At 39.0% G+C, this 20,717-nt stretch overlaps 1 protein-coding gene across 2 annotated transcripts in view; it reads right to left on the reverse strand.

Moving 5' to 3' along the window:
• arnt2 (aryl-hydrocarbon receptor nuclear translocator 2) overlaps positions 1 to 20,717 on the reverse strand; it is a 92,022-nt gene that overhangs the window by 4,636 nt on the left and 66,669 nt on the right. For both annotated transcript variants that reach the window (XM_067597859.1, XM_067597849.1), the window contains 6 exons: positions 18,429 to 18,504; positions 17,326 to 17,449; positions 17,016 to 17,118; positions 16,701 to 16,839; positions 12,133 to 12,283; positions 78 to 223 (listed from right to left, as the gene is read on the reverse strand). In XM_067597859.1, the coding sequence (XP_067453960.1) occupies positions 78 to 223; positions 12,133 to 12,283; positions 16,701 to 16,839; positions 17,016 to 17,118; positions 17,326 to 17,449; positions 18,429 to 18,504 (739 nt within the window). The remainder of the gene's footprint in view (positions 1 to 77; positions 224 to 12,132; positions 12,284 to 16,700; positions 16,840 to 17,015; positions 17,119 to 17,325; positions 17,450 to 18,428; positions 18,505 to 20,717) is intronic.

Genomic DNA, 20,717 nt, shown 5'->3' on the forward strand with positions numbered 1-20,717 from the left:
CAGCAGCCAGCAGCTGGAAGACACTGACACACAGAGGAGTCCAAAAGCAGCACAGCCTTAGTGTGAGAGTGTGTTACCTGGAAGACTTCAGTCTGGCTGGGGTTGGGGTGTGTGTGCTGCTCCCCGGCCTGCTGGGAGTGATGCTGGTTCTGCCACTGGGACCAGACCTCACTGGGACGACCTTGGAACTGGGCTCCACTCTGACTGCTCTCCCCTGACACATCTTGAAACAAACAGAAGGTTACACGCATACTTCAACCAGATGCACAAAAAAAGGTCTACTTAGTGTCTTCAGTGGCAGCAATACAGTTAGGCTGATTAAATAGTTATTGTAGAATGACTGTTATTTTGCTTATGAACACAGAAAAAATAGTGATTTCACTGATATTTCTCCATCCAAACCACATTCGACCAGGTCTAGATCAAAAAACACTTGTCAAATCTGGACTAGATTACCAAGGAGAATCCAGAGAGTCATTAAAACACAGTTTCAGATTTGTGAAACCTTTATTATATTTGTAAAAACACAAAAAAGGTAGATTTCACTGATCTTGCAGATAGAAATTCACAGCATGATTTCATGACACTCCATTTCATTGGTTATGGCCATGTAGAGCTTCTCTTTCTCACTTAAAAACAAAGGTAGAAAAGCCTTTTGAAATACAACCACACTATATGTTTAAAAGGTCAATTTTTTAAACTGTCTAATGTGGTCTGGATGGGGAAAAAGCAGTGACATTGTCAGGTTTCACAAATCTGAAACTGTGTTTTAATGAGTCTCTAGAGTCTCCTTGGTAATCTAGTCCAGATTTAACAGGTCTAAGTACAGTGGTTTTTGATCTAGACCTGGTCTAATGTGGTCTGGGTGGAGAAATAGCAGTGAAATCTCCCTTTCTTCTGTTTTCATAGGCAAAATAAAGGTTTCACAAATCTGACAGTGGGTTTAAACAGTGTTAAGGCTTTTGCTACGATGTCTAACACTTTTTCATAAGTGTAAGTGGTAAAAAACAGGGAATCAGCTGCTAAATATCATTATTTATGTTCCCCTTTGTTCTCTCAAGCATCTGCCTGTCTTTGACTGTGCAAGTGATCAAACCAAACAGCCAATCAATGGTCATGGTCAGTATTCTAATCAATCAAAGAAGCAGTCTGTGTATTCCATCCCTGCCTCCAAAGTCTCAAAAGTTAATTTGACAAGTTAGCGAGTGTTGAGCAGTTGCGCTGGTCTTAGGCCTGTACTCACAGGACCACATTTGTGCATGTGGAGCAGAAATGCTCTTTTACGAAGATGCTTTTCTGCTTGTGGATACTGTTCTGTGCACTTGTATCATATGCACGTGCCTGTTTTTTATGTCCACTCTGGTTTTGAAATGGATGAAATGCCATATACTCTGTAATGCAGATATTTGGTTAAACTCGACAAAGCTCCTCTAGAGCTACAGAAGACGTTATACAACTGTTTTCACAGGCTGATTAGGACTTATGACAAGTAAACTGATCTTCATGTGTAAAACTGGGTGGAATACTCCTTTAAAATCAATGCTCTTGCTGAATTAATGAAAGAACACAATTAGTTGAATTATCACTAAGCCAGTTTACAGAAAATTAATCAGCAACAATCTTGATGATAAACTGGAAGAGGACTCCTCTGTGACAGGCATTTTCACTATTTCCTGACATTTTATAATGAACTAATAGACTACAAAGAATAAATGATTAACTGGGTATTTAAAATAATAACCAAATAAAAAATAATATGTATTTGCAGGCCTAGATAGCTGTAGTGGTGGTAATAAATGCAGTCAGGTGTTCCACTTTGCCTTTTTCCCACTGAAGGATGTTGAACTACCATGAATGAAACTCTTGCTCTTTGAGTATTTTCATATTAAAGTCTTGCAGTCCTCCCTTTATAGGTAGGCTTTTAATCTGGAAAAATATTAGGACATGTTGAGCTTTGTTGAAGGCAGCTTAACATTGATAATAAATATGGCTAAGAAGTAATGACTGGAATAAACTGGAGTATGAAAATATTGTTTCTGTTCAAATGAAATAAAGTATATGATGTCTCTGTGTTACTGATGCAATTAGTGCTGTGGAAATGTACATTATACCAAATTTAACATGTGAGCTGTTGTAGTAGTAGGCTACAGGTAATTCCTGGCCTTTATTAGTAACTGCTTTTTATTCGTTTGTGTTGGCTACGCCCCCAGGTATTATTTGACACTCGGCCTAAGTGACTAAATGAGAATTTAGGGTAGTTTGGAGCATTCTTTAGTGTCAAATCTTATAACAATACTTGGTTAAAATGTTCACAACTCCAACAAACTGTCATGTACACATAACCTGAGTAACTGATAGATATAGTCAAATATTCATTCTCTTTTTAAAATGCTTATGAAGCTGACAGATGGTATTGAACTTCAGCAGACCAAAAGAGGGAGAGGAGGAGAGCATTAGCCAAGGTTAAGGAGGTTCTTCCTCCATGTTAGCAGATACACAAGCGGTTATTAGACTTTTTACATGCCTATTAGAAAAATCCCTTTCTGTGAAGGATGACATTTCTCTCTCATGCTCTGCTGGCTGTAGAGGGGCCAGAGTCTTCCCGCGCTCTTCATCTAATATTCTACTCTAGGTGCTGTTACTCTCACAATGAGAGCTTAACTTTGACCCAAAGTTCAAAACATTCCAACTTGCTACTAGTAACTATTATTCTGGATCTTAGTGGGAAGTATGGTGTGCTGTTATCTTAATGCTTTTTGCACTGTGAGAAGAATACAACTTGTGAGGTAGTGAGAAAATTCTCAGATAAGATGGACTGTATCAAGTAATGACCAAGTTATTCAAATAACAGCTGGGGCTTTTCAGAACAATCCTTTAAATTCCTGTAAAAGTAGCCAAGACATACCTGAAGTAAACTGAAAGCTGTTCTTGAACCATTAGGAGTACATGCATGGTTTTGGTGTCTTTTCAAAGCTAATACTCTGAAGTTTTTCCCCAATAGTCAGAATAACTCTAAGTGCTAGTGGCATTGAGTAACAGAAGTATAAGGGTTTTATTTCCACCTGAATATTTTTTTGCAAACAGATATCTGCAGATGACCTATAGCTGGGACTTAGGCCAGGTATTAACATGCATCTTGATCACAAGTGGACAGCTCTAAGTTCATCTGTTTACATCTGGCATTATACCATCTCCACATGCGTCGTGAGTGACCACTTGTGATCAGATGTCACTTCCCCGCTCTATGTGCAAATAAACACGGACATCATTTCCGTTTTCAAAGACCAAATCCGTTAGACCGGACTCAACTTGTTTGATAACAGGATAAATATTCAGGATATGTATAAATATTCATTCAATAATGAATCTAGTTTTACTTTGCAATTTTTTTTCATCAGTGTTAAGCTACTGTCAATAAAACTCAACACTTCCTGCAGGTGTTTTACATTAAAAGCTTACACAGAAGGGTGTAATTATATGCACATCACATAGATGCATGGCTGATATAAGACAGCACCAATGGAAAAAGAATAATGAAATAGAGTAAAGAGTAATCTTCAGAAGATCTGACTTGGATAAAAAAATTGTCCATTTTAATTAAAATTAAAACTGTGGCTTTGGAGTGAGTGTGTTACTCTTTATTGTTACATTAAAACCAGGAAAGAGTGGGATTATGTCATTTGAGTTGTAATAGAGTGTTGTGTTTCATCAAAAGTAGCTTAACACTAATAGACAAAATGGCAAAGTATTTAGTATCTAGTGAGTGAGGACTGAATGTTTGGAGTTTGGATTATCAGCAATGGCAGCAAAAAGTTAACTAAAACAGGAGTTTCACAGGAACAGTGTCAGTGTCTCAGGGGGTCCAGGTCCCTTCAGCAAAACAGGGTTGTACCCCTTCCATGGATTGTACACACACACACACACACACACACACACACACACACACACACACACACACACACACACACACGCATCAAAATGTCTAAAAACAACTAGACCTATGTTATATATTATCTTGTAGCACATACACCATTTCCTCCAACATGTGACTGAACTGACAGTGCTGAGCTCCAGCTACACACTTTCCTCTCTATACAAAATATGAATATACAGACAGGCACACACATCCCTGTGAGGCTGTTTTGAGAGTCTACTGAGTACATTAAACCAAAACAGATTGATAAGCTGTCTGCCTTCCCCCTGCAGAGGAACATTCTTGCAGTTGCACAATAATAAACAGAATGTTCATCTAATCTCCATGCAGATACCAGGAAGAGGCTGATGGATGGAAGAGAGAGAGAGCACATGTAAAAAATACAAATGGAAAAGTAATTAACCAAACACATAGGAGGCTGCTTGTGTATAGAGTGGAAAGCACGACATAAGGAAAAACAAGGGCTTATCATAAATGAATACTGAAAAACACATGCAGCAACAGAGTAAATGAATGGTAGTGCTGTAACTGACTTCATCCTTCAAATCTTCTGACAGGGAAATACAGAGATAGAAAGAAAGAAAGAGAAAGTGAGCAAAATGGATGGAGAGTAAAAATCCTAAGTGCCTATAATCAGCCTGAGAGAAAATAAAGGATAGATAGGAAGAGGCTGTAGAGAGAGATATTCCATTTGGCTAATGTGCGTGTCTATTAAAAGGCCATCAAGTAGCCGTTGCATGCTGGACATGTTTTTTTTCCTACAGCAATGTGGACAACAAACAGCAGAAGTCATTAGTAGCTGGTTGATGAGCCATCACTGACTGAACGCACACTAATGCATGGCTTCAAATGGCTTCTCAGCCTTTTGTATTATAGGATTCCTCTTTTAGCCACAGTGGTGTTGTGGCTCTGCGGATGGCAACGTGGGGTCAGTAGAAAGGTCCAGCACTGTGATTCAGAGTCAAATGGTCCGACAACTATTGGATGGATTCCTGTGAAACTTTGTACAGACATTCATGTTCCCCTCATAATGAATTAGGGCTGGGCAATAAATTGACTCATTGATATGAAATTTGTTTTCACGTAAAAAAATGTGTGCAACAAAGTTTCCAGTCGAAAAGTACTGTAGATGATAGCTGACTACATTAGTTGAGTCACTACAGTCCTGTAACATCAGTGGTTGCACTACAAACGCCCCTGTTGCAGTTTATGAGACTGTCATGACTCCAGGTGGCTAGCTGGCTCTGGCTACTGTACATCAAATCTAATGATCACATCTACTAGAGGGACAGACTGAACAAAGACTCTGTACACTTATCTGCACTATTAATTTGTGTTTCTTGACAAAACATCATCTGTGGTTACGAGGAGAAGCTGGGGCAGTTGACTGTACAGCATGAAGATTCTTTGTTCTGTCTATCCCTGCCACGTAGCTAGCAAGCTAACACTAGCTAGCAAGCTAGCACTCTTCAGATATTAAGCTGATGTATTGTCAGGAAGCGCATGCAGCAGGAGTAGATGCATTAGAGTGCGTTTTTGCTCTGTGTTGGAACTAATTGCTTAGTTACAAGTTAACAGAGGGCTAACTGGACGTTAGCTGGCTTGGCCAGCAGAAGTCTCTGGGTGCACATTAAAATAGCCAGCGCGGGAATGTCCCTCCTGACATGAGATTTAAAAACTCTGTATACTGTGAAATACAGAGAGATTTATCTGGCGCTGATAGGCTTAATCAGCATGTGGTGAAGTCATCTGGGCTTGAATGTAAAGAAGATTAATTTATATGTAAAAGTTCTGCACTGCAGGTTTAAGATTGTAATTGTCTCCACACTTGAAGAAATTGCAATCCTATTTTCTTTGGCCATGTTGGCCACAAATGAATGAAGCATCCTAATATTAGCATTTAAGTACCGCTGAGAAGGAGTTGTCTACAGGTTTCATCTGTCCATCGGTTGATTTAATTCTCTTAGGCCATATTCAGACCAAATCAGGCAGTGTGCCGCAGGGTTGAGTGGTGTGGGGGTGTAGGCGTGTTTGTGCTCTAGAACATAAACGCTGTGAAACAATCAGAAAAGAACGTTTATTGATCTGATTCACTGGCTTTCTCGCTACCAGCACTCCCTCTCATCATTCACTCTCCAGCTCGCTCGACCACAGCTGCTCCCTCTTTCTCTAACTGGTGCTCTCACCTCTCTCTTTTTCTCGTCTTTTTTAAAATGAGTCGGGAAGCTGTCAGCAAAGTCTAACTTTACTTTTAACGTTATCAAACGAAGAGAAATGTCCTCTCCTCCTCCTAGTAACGACTTTGTACTACCTCATGGCACGGTTTTACAGCTCTGATCAGTCTGATCTCCAGCTGTGATTGGCCACTGCAGCATTAAGCTGCAGTAACGTCAGGTTGTGTTTCTCCCAAAGTTGACTCTGGGTCAACTTTCCTCCTGCAGGCCGGTGCAGTGCTGCTACAGCCAAAACGCCCAAAACTGAAATGCACTACCCCCATTCAAATGAATGGGAGGACTGGCGTTTTCGCCGCACCACCGATTTGATCTGAATACGGCCTTACTTGTCTCCTTATTTCTCTCATTTGTATCTTATTTCCTCCTTTTCATGGTGCAAAGAAGGAGAAATCTGCTGTCCAATGTTGGTTTTCTTTATAATGAGCATTACATCTTCACAGAGTGGCTGTGGACTCCTGTCTCTGATGTCTCAGGGCCCCACCAATCTCTTCTGCTTTATATTTTTAGTAGCATATTTCAATCAACTATTTAATTTGACTAAGGGTAACTGCTTTGAATATGAAGCAACACAGAGCTTGTATATGTTTCTATATCCTCTACAAAAAAGATGTCAACTGTCAAATCAAACAGAATTTATTCAATTTTTTTCATTAGTAGGTGACATCATCAGTCAGAAATTAAATGCAAATTTAAGGAGGAAAAAAAAAAGGCTATCTGAAGTAATATGGAGTAAGACACCAGACAGTGTGAGATGAAGTGTGTGTAGGAGGTGGTGTATGTTTAAATGAATGTGTCCTTTGGGCTGAAGCAGATATTGAGTTTCACAACATATATTTATATGTTTGTGTAAAAAGTTCATATAAAGTAAAGACACATGAATACTTATTTTGTTTGTTAAATTTGAGTGAATAACAATTTCCATAAGGAACCTGGAGATTTTTCAATGTTTAATTGTAATTAATGCAAATAAAGATAATGTTAATGATAATGTTATCTATAGAAAATACTGAAAAATGGTCATCATATTTCCCCTATGTCCTTGGTGATGTCATCAAATGTATAATTTTGTCCGACCTACAGTCCAAACCCCATAAATATTCATTTTACAATAGAAATATATAAAACAGAGAAAGGCAGCTAATCCTCACACCGGAGAAGCTGGAACCAGAGAAATGTTGGCATTTATTTTTTGATTAAAAAAAGGCTTATTCAATTATAAAAATAGTTTCTGGTGATTGACTAACTGATTAATTATTGCAGCTCTGGAATTATATTTTCAAATTATTCAATTTCAATATGTATTTTTTTATTTTGTGATTGCTTTAACTAAAAGATGGCTCTCTTAACTCAAAGGTGTGTAAGCAACGTGCTGTCTAAAATCCAGGTGTGTGCTATAAGTGTAGTGTTGCACTTCCATAAAGGTAAGGGACAGGTCATTTCATCTGTGGTCAAGATGATCACAAAGCAGCAGATGCAAAGATACCCTGAGTTTTACTCCCTTTTATATGTCAAACTCCAAACTTTCTGAATTCTAAAATACACACGATGCAGCTTGATAGCATCTTTCAGTTAGACCAACCCTGCCTGGTAAACAACTTCATCCAACTCCACTGCCTCAGTTTGTGTCCCTGTCATAATTTTGTGGTCCCCCAAGCCCAAACAGAGATACCCAGGTGATGTCACTTGACTGTCAATATCCGTGTATTTATTGAATACTTAAAAAAGCTCAACAATTCATTATTTCTTCTGTGACATATACATACATATGTATGTATATGACTGAAGATTCATCTAGAAGTTACAAATATAGCTCATATATACAATACTACGGAAAGACAACCCTAATATTAATCCATTTATTATGTCTCCATTTTTAAAATGGTCTGTGAGGAAATTGATTGAATTGTTTGCCGAAACAGTTCATCCATGTGCAGTTGTAATAACTGGAAAAATAAATTCCCTACTTTGAAGTAGTATGAATGAATGAAGAAGTATTTGCATTCAAGTGCCATTCATCCAAAAGATGCCCAGCTCACACAGGCTTACAAGACACTAATTACATTATCTATAGGGACAAGAAGGAAAACAATCTGATACATAGCTGGTATATACAGAATGTAGATATTGGATACAATGCTGACTTACAACTGACTTTAAAGTGTCATATGTTGGTGTCTCTCACCAGCACATTTACAACTCTCCCATCACTGTCCCCACAGCAGGGTGAACCACGACAACTACATTTTCGAGACACTGTCAACACAGATATTGTGTTTCTAAGTAGGTGGGGTTTTTATTTGGAATGTAATGACACTCAGTATTCTTCTACTTTGTGGCCATACACCAACATGCAGACAAGTCAGTGCAGGCAATCTGACACAACATCATTTGTGCAATTCTGTCAGAGGAAAAAGAGTTTTTCCTCAGTAGTGTTAGAAGCACTTATCAGATGCAGCCTTGCTGTGTTATTCATGGAACTCATAAAAAGGCTGGTGTGAATAAGCTGTTAATGCTATGTGAGGTGAGAAAAACAGCTTTGAAGGCCACACTGAATGATGCGTATAAATGGTGGATGGAACAGTTAATGAGTGAATCTGGCTCAGTCTGTTTTACTTCCCCATACATGTAATAACCTCTACACCAGGACCAAAATAAGCCAGAAGGTTTGAAAGCAAGGAGATGGTTTTCCTAATTGAAGTGAATGCATAGAGACTGTAACCCTGTCTCAGTTTAACATCTTAAGATAGAATCTTTTGTTTTTGGCAGACTGGGATAATCATTCATTTTCATCAGATACATAGTATATGGAGATGGTCTGTGTATACAATAAGCATGTTAATAATATGAAGTATAAACAGCTAATGATAGCTGTACAGCAGCACACTGGGCTGTAGATGCAGAAGATTTCATTACTTGTGGTGGACATTTGGCATTGAAAATGTCGAAGGAGAGATGTGGTGTAACTCTTACAATTTATGAGGCCAAATATAGCGCTGTGGAATCAGACACAACAGTGTGGAGGAGGAAGTGACCACCGCCGGAGCTACGTTACAGACAGAGGCGCCTGCAGCCGGGGTAGCTTTACAGCATTGTCCTGGGCAGAGTGAGAGCATTTGCCGAGAAGCACTTCACCTAAAAGAACAGCGTGAGAGGCTTTTCCTTGAAGGGTGCTAGCCAAAATGAAGCTGCAAACTTCAGCAGAGAAGTGAGTAATATTAACACTGAACTCTATTGAAAAAAAAACACATAATGCTTGATGATGGATCGCTTGTTAACTAGGCATTTAAGTTACATTTCTACTGAAACAAGTCCACATTTACCTACAGAATGGGTGCCAAATTTAACTGTGGCTCCTAACATTACTTTGTTTTTAAAATATCATCCATGTTGCTTGTCCTATACATACAAACAATAACAATATTTTAAATTGTGCATTTCACCTGAGCAGCTGCATCCTGCTTTGCCAGTCCCATTACTGTCATTGATCCACATAACAAATTCCAGCATGTTGTTTGTGTAATAATCCTAACACACTGGTGCATTATCCAGACTTGATGATGAAAAAGGTTTTGTAAATGAAAATAAACCTCAGCAAAATACTTGTACTTTACTGCCCACTGCATTCCATAAACACAACATCAGTAACTGATTGGATGAGACGCATGCAATGCATTCTGGTTGTTGTAGGCACTGCCGGCACGGCTATGCAAGCATGAAAACTCAATATAGCACACACTGAGGAATTCAGTACTTCAATTTACTACATTTACCATCAACACTGATTGGACATCCACATAAAAAGTGGCAAAATTTCCCTTTAATGTAATTCCACTGTCAATAATTATAATATTCAGTTCAATTGAGCCAATGATGGTGTGTAACTGGGGCACAACATATAAATCAGATGGCAGATTAATCTATACACACTGACTGTATAGAGGACTGCAGATTCTGTGATCTTGTTGGAAAGTTGGAAAGTGACCAGCTGGCCTAAATAACAACAAACACACACAAGGCTTGTAAGAAAATAAGTAATAATAAGTAATAACAAAATATGGGTCATATATCTGAGCTGCTGAATGATGTTATTATTTGCGAGTATATTACCCATCTACAAGAATCGTTGCAACCTCTGCATCATATTTCATTAATTTAGTTCTTTCCACCATACAAAGACTTCTGCAACATTATTCACCCCGATCTTGAAAATATTTATCTTTCTACCCTTTGGCCTTTGCTGCCTGTTGTGGTTCCAACAACTTCAAATTTCTACTTACCTTTGTCCACTGGAAAAGGTGACAACATGGGTAAAGTTACACATTTCCTTCTCCTTCTTATATCAGGTTTCTTGTTTTTATTTAAACGCTGACACTGTAGAGCCGACAAATGTTCTGCCCATGGACTGAAAATTTATTCATAGAGGCAATGCAAAACCTTATTATAGACCTGAGTAATAATTCAGTATAGTCATTTCATGACTTTTAGTGGAACATACAGTGCTGCTTGAAAGTTTGTGAACCCTTTAGAATTTGCTCTATTTCTGCATAAATATGACCTAAACTTGTGATCTGATTTCCATTCAAGTCCTAAAACTAGATAAAGAGACATCAATTAAACAAATGAGACAAAAACCTTACACTTATTCATTTATTTATTGAGGACAATGATCCAATCTTACATATGTGTGCATGGCAAAAGTATGTGAACCTCTAGGATTATAAAGTCATTTGAAAGAAAAAATTACAGTCAGTTGTGTCAATCTATGGGATGACAATCAAGTGTGAGTCTGGGAGGCCGTAACTTATTTAATGAAGAGAAATCTGGGTCTTCACTATCAAAGTCTGAGCTTCACTACACAGGTTTGTGGAAGTGTGTCATGGCTCAAACAAAGGAGATTTCTGAGGAGCTTAGAAGAAGAGTTGCTGATACTCACCAGGCTGGAAAGGGTTACAAAACCATTTCTAAAGAGTTTGGACTCCACCAGTCGAATGTCAGGCAGATCATGTACAAATTGAAGACATTCAACACCATTGTTACCCTCCCCAGGAGTGGTCGAACAACAAAGATCACACCAAGAGTAGGCGTGCAATAGTCCTGGAGGCCACAACGGACCCCAGGGTAACGTCTAGGAAACTAAAGGCCTCTCTTGCAGTGGCTACAGTCGATGTTCATAAGTCCACAATCAGGAGAACATTGAACATCAATGGTGTACATGGCAGAGTTGCAAGGAGAAACCCACTACTCTCCAACCGACCTTTATCCTAAAGAAAGGCTAAAATTCCTCCAAGCTGATGTGCAGGGCTGATAAACAGTTACTGGAAACATTTGGTTGAAGTTATTGCTGCAAAAGGGGGTCACACCAGTTACTGAAAGCAAGGGTTCACATACTTTTGCCTCTCACAAATATGTAAGATTGGATCATTTTCCTCAATAAATAAATGAAAAAAATTATTTTTCTTTTGTCTCATTTGTTTAATTGGGTTCCCTTTATCTAGTTTTAGGACTTGTGTAAATATCTGATCACATTTTAGGTCATATTTACGCAGAAATACAGAAAATTTTAAGGTCTTCACAAACTTTCAAGCAGCACTGCATATTATGCTCTTGGTTTATATTCCTGGTCTAAATGAATTACTTCAAGTTCAGGAGTCTGTACATGCAAAGGTTTGCCTGATGTAATGCATCAAAATTGAATTAATTGAATGACTTTAAATGAAATTTTCCATATTGTGATATAGAGGAACAATATTCAATATTATTGTTGTGGTTTTTTGATCTCAATCTTATTGATTGCCTGTGCTGCTCAGATGTTCTTCCTCAGTTACCATGTTCCTAAGATTTTGTTTGCAGACACAAAGACAGGAACACAAAGACTACCACGAGACATCAATGTTCCACCAAACAGGTGAGACATATAGGATCACTCAACCATAAATGAGGATAGGAGATGAAGGGAAGGCTCACCAAAGGCTGTGCTGCGGTTCGTCAATCCTGAGTAGGCGTTGCCGCTGGGGGAGGAAGTAGCTGGGGATGACAGGGGACTGTAGGAAGCTGGGTCAGTCTGGTAGCTGTGGCCAGAACCAATACCAAAAGGACTGGACTGGGCTTTACTGGACTGGAGAGCAGAGATACTGGTTAGATGTACAAATATAACAGGTTTTAACTGTACATTCACATCAAGGTTCACTATAATACAAGATACAGTTGTTTCCTGAAAACAAACTGGAATTATTTATTCATGCCTTCATTAGACATGGAATGTGCAAAAACTGTATTTTCAAGTTTGAACAGTCCTTGTTTTCTTGTTTTTTGGAACATAGTAAATAAATGAATTCATAGTCATATATTGCATATTTTATACACATGAAAAATGATCTGACACTGTAAATTTATTAGAACATGAAATCAGTCTGCAGTATAACCCTTAAACAATCACAATCTAACATTCCAACATTTCACTGGAACCTTTGCTTTAGATAAATGTGCATTATCCCACTACTGTGCTTGTGTAACATTATTTTCAAACTGGTAGTCAGAAGCACATTCTGGGTTTACTGTCATTTAGAGACACTTATCTGTAAATTACATGTAAAATTGAAATTTACTCAGAAAGCTTTAGGAGACTCACACTGCTTGCTCCAATAGTAGTTAATAAAAGTTGTTAAGCTGGACTCTGTATTTCCTGAATCTATAATGAAGGTGGTGAGTGCAACGTTAGAACGATCCACAGTGGCAAGTGTTCTGACAGAAAACATGTCTACAGTCACACAGCACAAGGGGCTGTGTTGGTGCGGGTGTAGTGTTTCACATGTTGTTGAGACAATGTCAACACCCTGCTCAGCAGTTTGTAATACTTTGTGGAAAGATTTTACAATTCTGGAAAGTTATCCCAGCAACAGTCGATTTATCTTTAGTCGCAAGAATTGAAGGTTAACAGTAGAAATACGGGAATGGCTACCGAACTCAAGATGAATCATATATTTATATATATATATTTATTTATTTATGTGAAATAAATTACCAACATCACTTTGCTCCTGAACAGAGCCGTACAGTATTTCAACACAGCGGGACATGTTTTTGTGGCATAATCAAAATTCTGCCAAGACAAGTCATTGTTTTCAAGAATAGTTTGGGCAAATGTGCCATTTTTCGAGGGAGCAGATGTATAAAACTCAACTAAAACTGTTTGTATGTGCATAGCCTAATTTCCACTATAATTCCAATACAATTAGCCATAATTGGATGTAGGCACGTCATTAATCATGTATTTGTGAATCGATACTTGCAAGGTTTTCCCTGGATGTTTTTGAGACAAAGGTGGCAAAGGTTGGAGGATGTGAGTGGTGCGTGTACACAGTTTGTGTGAAAAAAATGATTTGACAGTCAAAAGTGTCTGTAGGGATTTAAATTTTATCCTAAGGTGGAACAAAAAGATGAAATATAAAGGTTGTGACAAATGATTTGATACTATTACAATACTTGTGATATTCAAAACTGATTCTCGACTGAATGAATAGAAAAGGGGGCTCTATTTTCAGTCTCTTGCTCCGAGATACTGTGTGCAAAACCGTTCACTGGTGTCTTCATTCCATTGAAATACAATATGAAACAGACCTGGCTGATAAGATAAATGGTCCCCAGCCTTTTTATTTTAAAAAGTTTACTGCAATAATTAATGAATGAATTAATGTGAAAGTATCTTACAGTCTCTTGCCTGTATGAGATTAACATACTGAGGAGGAGGAGGAATGCTCCGCTGTCTTGTTATTAACGTCATGTCTCCAGCAGTGGAGAGCAGCCTCTCTGCTGCACCGTTAGCTCCGGGGAAACACACTGTTGTACACAACGCTGAGTGGGTGCAGGGTTTTTGAGGTGAAAGACTGAGCACAGAGTTACTTTCTTCATCTCAGAGTTGGTTTATGATGTTTAATGCTGCAGTGTGTCAGTCGGTCTCGTTTTGTTGCTGCTGATCGCTGCTCCGCAGAAAGTTTACAGTATACTTCACGTTCGTCTCGCAACGGTAATTATTTAGTCATTAAAACAAATCATGCTTGCAACCGCTGCATTCTATGAAGAGGAACTACAAGATAACTCTAGCGTGGGTATACTGTTGACTGTTTGGGTGCTGCACTGCCCTTGCAGTTGAGTTCCGCCTATTTTGTTCCATCAACATCACATGCCGGAATTTTCAACAAAGGCGGACGCCAGTAACACAAAGGCCTTTGAGTTATATAGGCAGGAAAAACCCTGACTTGTGCAATACTTCATTTGTGTAATACAATATGTGTCACAAAAACATGAAACAACAAAACAAAACGTGAAAAACAAAAAACAAGGTCGACTCTAAGAGTGGCAGGTTATTTTGATTTTCCAGGACATATGGAAACCCTGTGTGATGTTAGCTCTCCTTAATGTCTGTTGTGTTTAGAGGTGCTAACTTTTTCCCCCCTCATATCATCTGGGTCTAGTTACTGTGTGCTGTGACACATTTAGAGATCACTGGACAACAAAGAATTCAGTTTGGTGGAATGACCTAACAAGTGCAGCAGTGCACTGGACCAGAAGAAGGAAGACAGATGAGTTTGTTAAGAAACATATGCTCATCACATTCCCTTAGCAGGATTGTGAAACACACACACACACACACACCGAAAAGTCCATCTGTTAATAGGCACCAGAAGTGGGAGTCTGGGGTACAGAAAATGACAGAGAAAATTAGAGATTGCTGACTTCATTATTGATACGGAAGGTGTTGTTGGGCCTCATATGCCCTGTGCATGAGAAAAAGGCAGACCGGTAAACAGTCACAATGTTGATAACAAAGAAAGGCACCAAGTCAAACAGAAGAACTCAAAACGTACTTCAACTCCCATCATGCTCTGCTCAACTGACACCTAGATGTAAAATCCGTCAGAACCAAACTCTCGGCTCCCGTTGGAAGGAACCCACCAGAACGGCCCGAGGGTTCCCCCTTTCCAGCCGTGACATCACCAAGAGTATAAACACCAGAGAAACTCACCGAGCTGCGCTTCCAGCTGCAGTTACTGCTTCCAGCTGTGTCCACAGCTACAAGGAAGTAACTCCTGTACGTACGTTAAACTGTAACCAGGCCGCACAATCTCATCCTCGCTGGTCAGGTAGAGATTTCCTCCGTATTCAACGAGCACCTTACCAGATCTGAAGAAGACCACTGTGTAACACAGCACTCTTCCACCTTTTCCTGCAGAAGAAGGTGAAGGATAACTTCTATGCCCTGCTCGCCTTTAAGTGAGTCTCCTCCACAACTCTGCTGAGGATCAGCTGCCATGAAGCCGGCCCCGTCAGTATCCAAGCCAGAGGAACTGAGCTGGATCTGAAAGACTGATACATATCCTACTTGCTTCCTTAAGCGACAAAAGTAAGAGGCTTAAGTCTGGGTAGAGACAGGTCACCAGAGTGTGTGTTACTTTCAGCTTTATTGCTGTTTGTTATTAAGTTAATGGACAATGAGTCTGGTTGTTTCTGCAGATGATACTGTGAAGTATTATTGTTGTTTGCCTCTTGTTTGGTTGCGTTTATCACGTTAAACTAGTTTGTGTTTGTCCAACCGCTTGGACCACTTTGTGTTAGCTTGCCATTGTGTGTGAGACCGTGGGTTACATTTTACTTGTTGAAATCAGACCGCTGGTGAATAAGGATGTGAGTCTCTGTGAAAATAAAAAGCAAGCGCCACTTCTCCTCACGATTGCTGAGATCTTTTGTTCTTTGGTGTTTTCACCCTCCCCTCTCTACTAACCTCACTTGCATGTACACACATACACGAGCTTAGACGCTCATACACGCTACTCGGCGGTCAGAAGTGTGTTGCTAAGCAACACAGATGCTCAGTTTTGAACGACACCATTGTAGTGATCAGAGACATGTATTGAGTGGCGGTCACCATTAAATCACAGCGTCAGTTCAAAGCTCGCGGTCACATCCGCCATCTTGACTGGAACCCCACATGGTTCACGTCGGCCATCTTGTTCCTCCTTCTTCTTCTCTCACACCTCCCCTCAACACACACACACACTCACACTCACTCATACACATCTCTGTTAGTGCTGTCTATTGTGTTGCTGTTTATAACCGCTGTTGTTTATTGTTGTTTTGTTTGATAGCTGTAGTCGTATGATGGATGTACATTAATTGAAGCATTATTGATTTATGATAGATATTGCTAAAGTTGGTAAACTGTGTTGTGCATTTAAAGAGAAGTTTCCTGTGATTGTGTGTACAGATGCTGGTGACAGTGGTTGAATTCAAGCCTTCACTGTTAATATCTCTCAGATGTTGACCTTCTTGGATGAACGCCCCTTTTTGAGACTGTTTTCACTGTTTAATCATTGGTCCCTGACTTCAGGGTGGTGCCCCGCTGTTATTAATTCGTATTAATAATTTTATCAATCTTTAATAATTAATAATTATATTTGATAATTATTACTTATTGCTAATAACCAAGCCCACTCCTACTGAGTCCCAAAAGTGTGTATGTGTGTGTATTAATGTACCTGGCCAGAGAAGGGGGGTCGGTTGCCTGACCAAGCCACCTGGCCTGGGTTGAGCTGTCTGGAGATCTGAGCTAGATTCTGGTTGGATGAGCCTGATGGTTGGATGTCATTCACACCGGGAACATGGATCACAGAGGAACTGTGTGCACAAAGAGGGACACACACACACACACATATGCACAAAAAGAAAAGAGAAATAAGAGGTCCAGTCAGGTTTCTCCATGGAGACACATCACGACAGAGGCTTAACCAGATTAGTAATGGGTGTAACCTGCTGAGCATCACATGCACCAAACACAAATCAGTGAAATGTACCTGAAGCTTTTGCTAGAGTGTCCCTGCTGGAAGGGAGAGCTCTGGGAGTAGAGCTGCTGTCCTCCTGCTGTAGAGGAGGGAACCATCATCTTCTTATCTCCCGCTACACACACACACACACACACACACACACACAAAGATACACACACACACACACACCAAACTCAACATTAATAGAAATAACAGGGAGGACAGACAGCAGGTGACAAAAAAATATAATAATATACAATAAATGCTAAACAAGCAACTATCATAAGAGATGTATGTTGATGTTTCTGTGTGTGTGTGTGTGTGTGTGTGTGTGTCGTACAGCCAGAGATGCCGGTGTACATCTCCGCAAAGCGTGGGTCTCTGTCCTGGGAGAACAGGGCTTCTGTCTTGTCAATGTTTTTCCCTGCCTCATGGACTCCACTGCTGACGCTGGCAACAGGTACCTGAGTGTGGAGGTGAGGAGAGGGGAGAGAGGAGGAGGTCAGAGGGCATAAAGTCACAAAACATTACACACAAGGGGACTTCAGTTTTCAGAGGATGGTGCATAGTTTTCTAGTTCCCACTAAAAACTAAAAATAGTCTCTGAGTAGCTACCCCCCCCCCCCCCCCCATTTTATTTATTTGTTTTCTATCGTTATTTTTTCTTGATGTTTTCTTTTGTCACTGTCAATGTATTCAGTCACTGTTAATGTCAATAATTTAAATTATTAGATGGATATGTCGTGACATGGGTGAGTGTTTCCCTGTACATTGACTGTTCTCCTCACTATTGACAATCAGTAAAAAGGCTTTTGAGGAAGAAAATCATGACACAAACAATCCACACATCTACACAGATACATGTAGAAGGATTCCATCCAAATATTTTTCATGTGAATTAGCAGCAAAAAGAAAAAAAACAAATAATGTTTTGTTGTATTCCTTCATTCCTGATCCTCATCAAAGCTTGGCTATGTCAAAATGTACTGAACCTATTAAAGGCGAGTTTCAGTTTATTACAACCTTGGAGCATTGAGAAGTTTTTGCCAGTTTGGATTTATTTTCTAAGTGACACACTTGAGAAATACAGGCCTAGATGTAAGAAGCTTCATTATTCTTTATTTTTCATGCAACTTACTATATGAGTACATAGCACAACTTCTATAATATCTATGTGTTATGCATATCAACTATACATCACATGGAATGACAAACTTCTGTTTATCTGTCCATTTATCCAGCTATGTGAACTGCTGTACATTAATGCATGGTGAGTTAACATAGAGCTAAAATCTTTTTTATGAATACTAGACACATTCCTGCACTCCACAACACCTTAAAATGAGTCGGTTATTTAGTAATTATGTCTCATTATTCCAACTAAAAGGTGCATTCCTGACCAGCAAAGTGGGGTTCTGACATGATTTCGAAGCAGAGGGTTACCTGAGAAAGATCGTAGGCAGTCAGTCCATCTCTCTGGTGAACCTCCAGCTCTGCCTGCTGCTGCTGCTGTAGCTGCCTGCAATATACAGCACACCATCAGCACCAAAGACTACAAACTGACACATATATTAAATGACACATATAATAATAACCTGTCAATGACAAGTTATTTCATGGAGCAGGGGGGCACTAAAACACCTACTGATACCCCAGTAAAAGCCAGAAGACTTCTGTGGAGGACGACTGGGAGAAAAGCATGTATATTTGTGTGGATGTTACATTCAAAATATGTAAATCTATTTATATATAGTTATATCTCCATTAGCTCCGTTAGCTCATATTGTCATCTTCACATTTTTGTGAAGTATTTGGACAATATTATGCTGATGAATGAAGCTCAGCTACTTTTGGACCACTGATGACCCTGATAAAAAGGGATAGGATCATAATCTTTTTTTTTTCTTTAAGATTGAAGGATAAAACAATGGACATGCTTATTATTCCTTTTTCTCCCTCTCTCTCTCTTCGTTTCCCTTCCATGTATATATCAGTAGATTGGAATACACAATGTGGGTAGGTCATAATTTGTTTTCACTGTCTACAACCTCTTCTCATCCATACAGGTGACTTTACTTTGCTTTATTACTTTTGATTTCTAAATGTTTAATTAGATGATTATGAATGAGTACACTGGATCAGAAAATCCCTGGGAATCCCAGAGAATAATGTTTTTTTCTTAGACTTCTCACAGTTGCATTCTGTTCCTACTTATCCTGTATGTTTTGAATATGTAACCAGTGCTTACAAAAATGGAGACTGCTGTTGCGTTACTATCTATCCATGTATTATTTGTACTAAGGAGGAGTGCAAATACGCGCTTGTGTTCTTTCAGGGTGTTTTTCAACTCCCACAGTTCAGGGAAGGGGGTTGGCTGGGGAGGGAATGTGAGGGCAGGAATAAAGAAAGAATTCTCTCTTTATGCATTTATACATCTATGTATGTTAGTTACAATTTTCTTAACTGTTTTATGAAAACCTCATTTCAGTGCAGTATAGTCAAACCTAAACTCAATGCTAGGAATGCTATTTACCAAACCAATCCATGGCGATCTTACAACAAGTTCTCTGTGGAAGAAATACCTAAAATTTAAATACACTTAAAACCACTTTTGATGACTACCTGGACTATCCTGGAATATTAATGGCACACATAACCCAGTGAAGAGGAAACAAATATTCACTTATCTAAAGAGAAACAGGACAGACATGTTTTCTGCAAGAAACACATTTGAACACTAAAGAACATGAGAAATTAGGATATTCTTCAATTCCTTTAGCACCAGCTCCAGGGGTGTCTGCATCCTCATAAACAAACACTTTCCTTTTATATCAGAAAAAGTAGAACGTGACCCAGGTGGGAGATTTATGTTGGTAAAGGGTAAATTATTATCAGAAGTCATCACCTTTGTTAATGTCTACACCCCAAATTATGATGACTTAAACTTTTTCCAGTCTTTATTCTTAAAACTAAGTGAAGCAGAAGGGGAAATAATTATAGCAGGCGATCTTAACTTGACGCTAAACCCTAGGATGGATCGTTCGATAAAAACTAAGTGATAAAAATTATTTCTAGAGACTAATTCTGAGACTGCCCCATCACCCTCTATCCTCTGGGAATCTCTGAAGGCTGAGGGGACGATAATATCCTTCTCTAGCCACATGAAAAAAGAATCTTGTAAAAATCTGGAACTACTAGAGGCAGAAATAACAAGCTTGGAAAAGGAACACTTTGAAACAAGATCAGAGGGTTTATACAAGACACTCTTAAGAAAACGTAACCAATACAATATATCAAACACTTACAAAACAGAGAAAGCACTCCCTAGCTCTAGATAGAGATATTATGAATTGGGGGACAGGGGGAATAAATTATTAACTTGGCAGCTGAAAAGATATCTAAAGTAAAAAAAAACAGATACAACTACCATGTGCAACCCAAAGATGTTTTCAAAAGTTTTACAAGAATTTATACTCATCAGAATGTGCGAACACTGCAGATAAATGTGAGATACTCCTATCTTCCTTGAATATACCAAAATTACCTGAACTAGATAAGGCTCTCCTGGGACAGCCGCTATTCAGAAATGAAATTTTAAAAGCTCTTATGTCTCTTGAGTCTGGAAAAGCCCCTGGGTTAGACTGATTTACACCTGAATTCTATAAAAAAAATCCAGCATCATTTAATGAACCCTTTAATAGATATGTACCTTATTCAACTGACAACAAGACA

This window comes from Thunnus thynnus, chromosome 1 (genome assembly GCF_963924715.1).
Source record: "Thunnus thynnus chromosome 1, fThuThy2.1, whole genome shotgun sequence".
Classification (NCBI taxonomy): domain Eukaryota; kingdom Metazoa; phylum Chordata; class Actinopteri; order Scombriformes; family Scombridae; genus Thunnus; species Thunnus thynnus.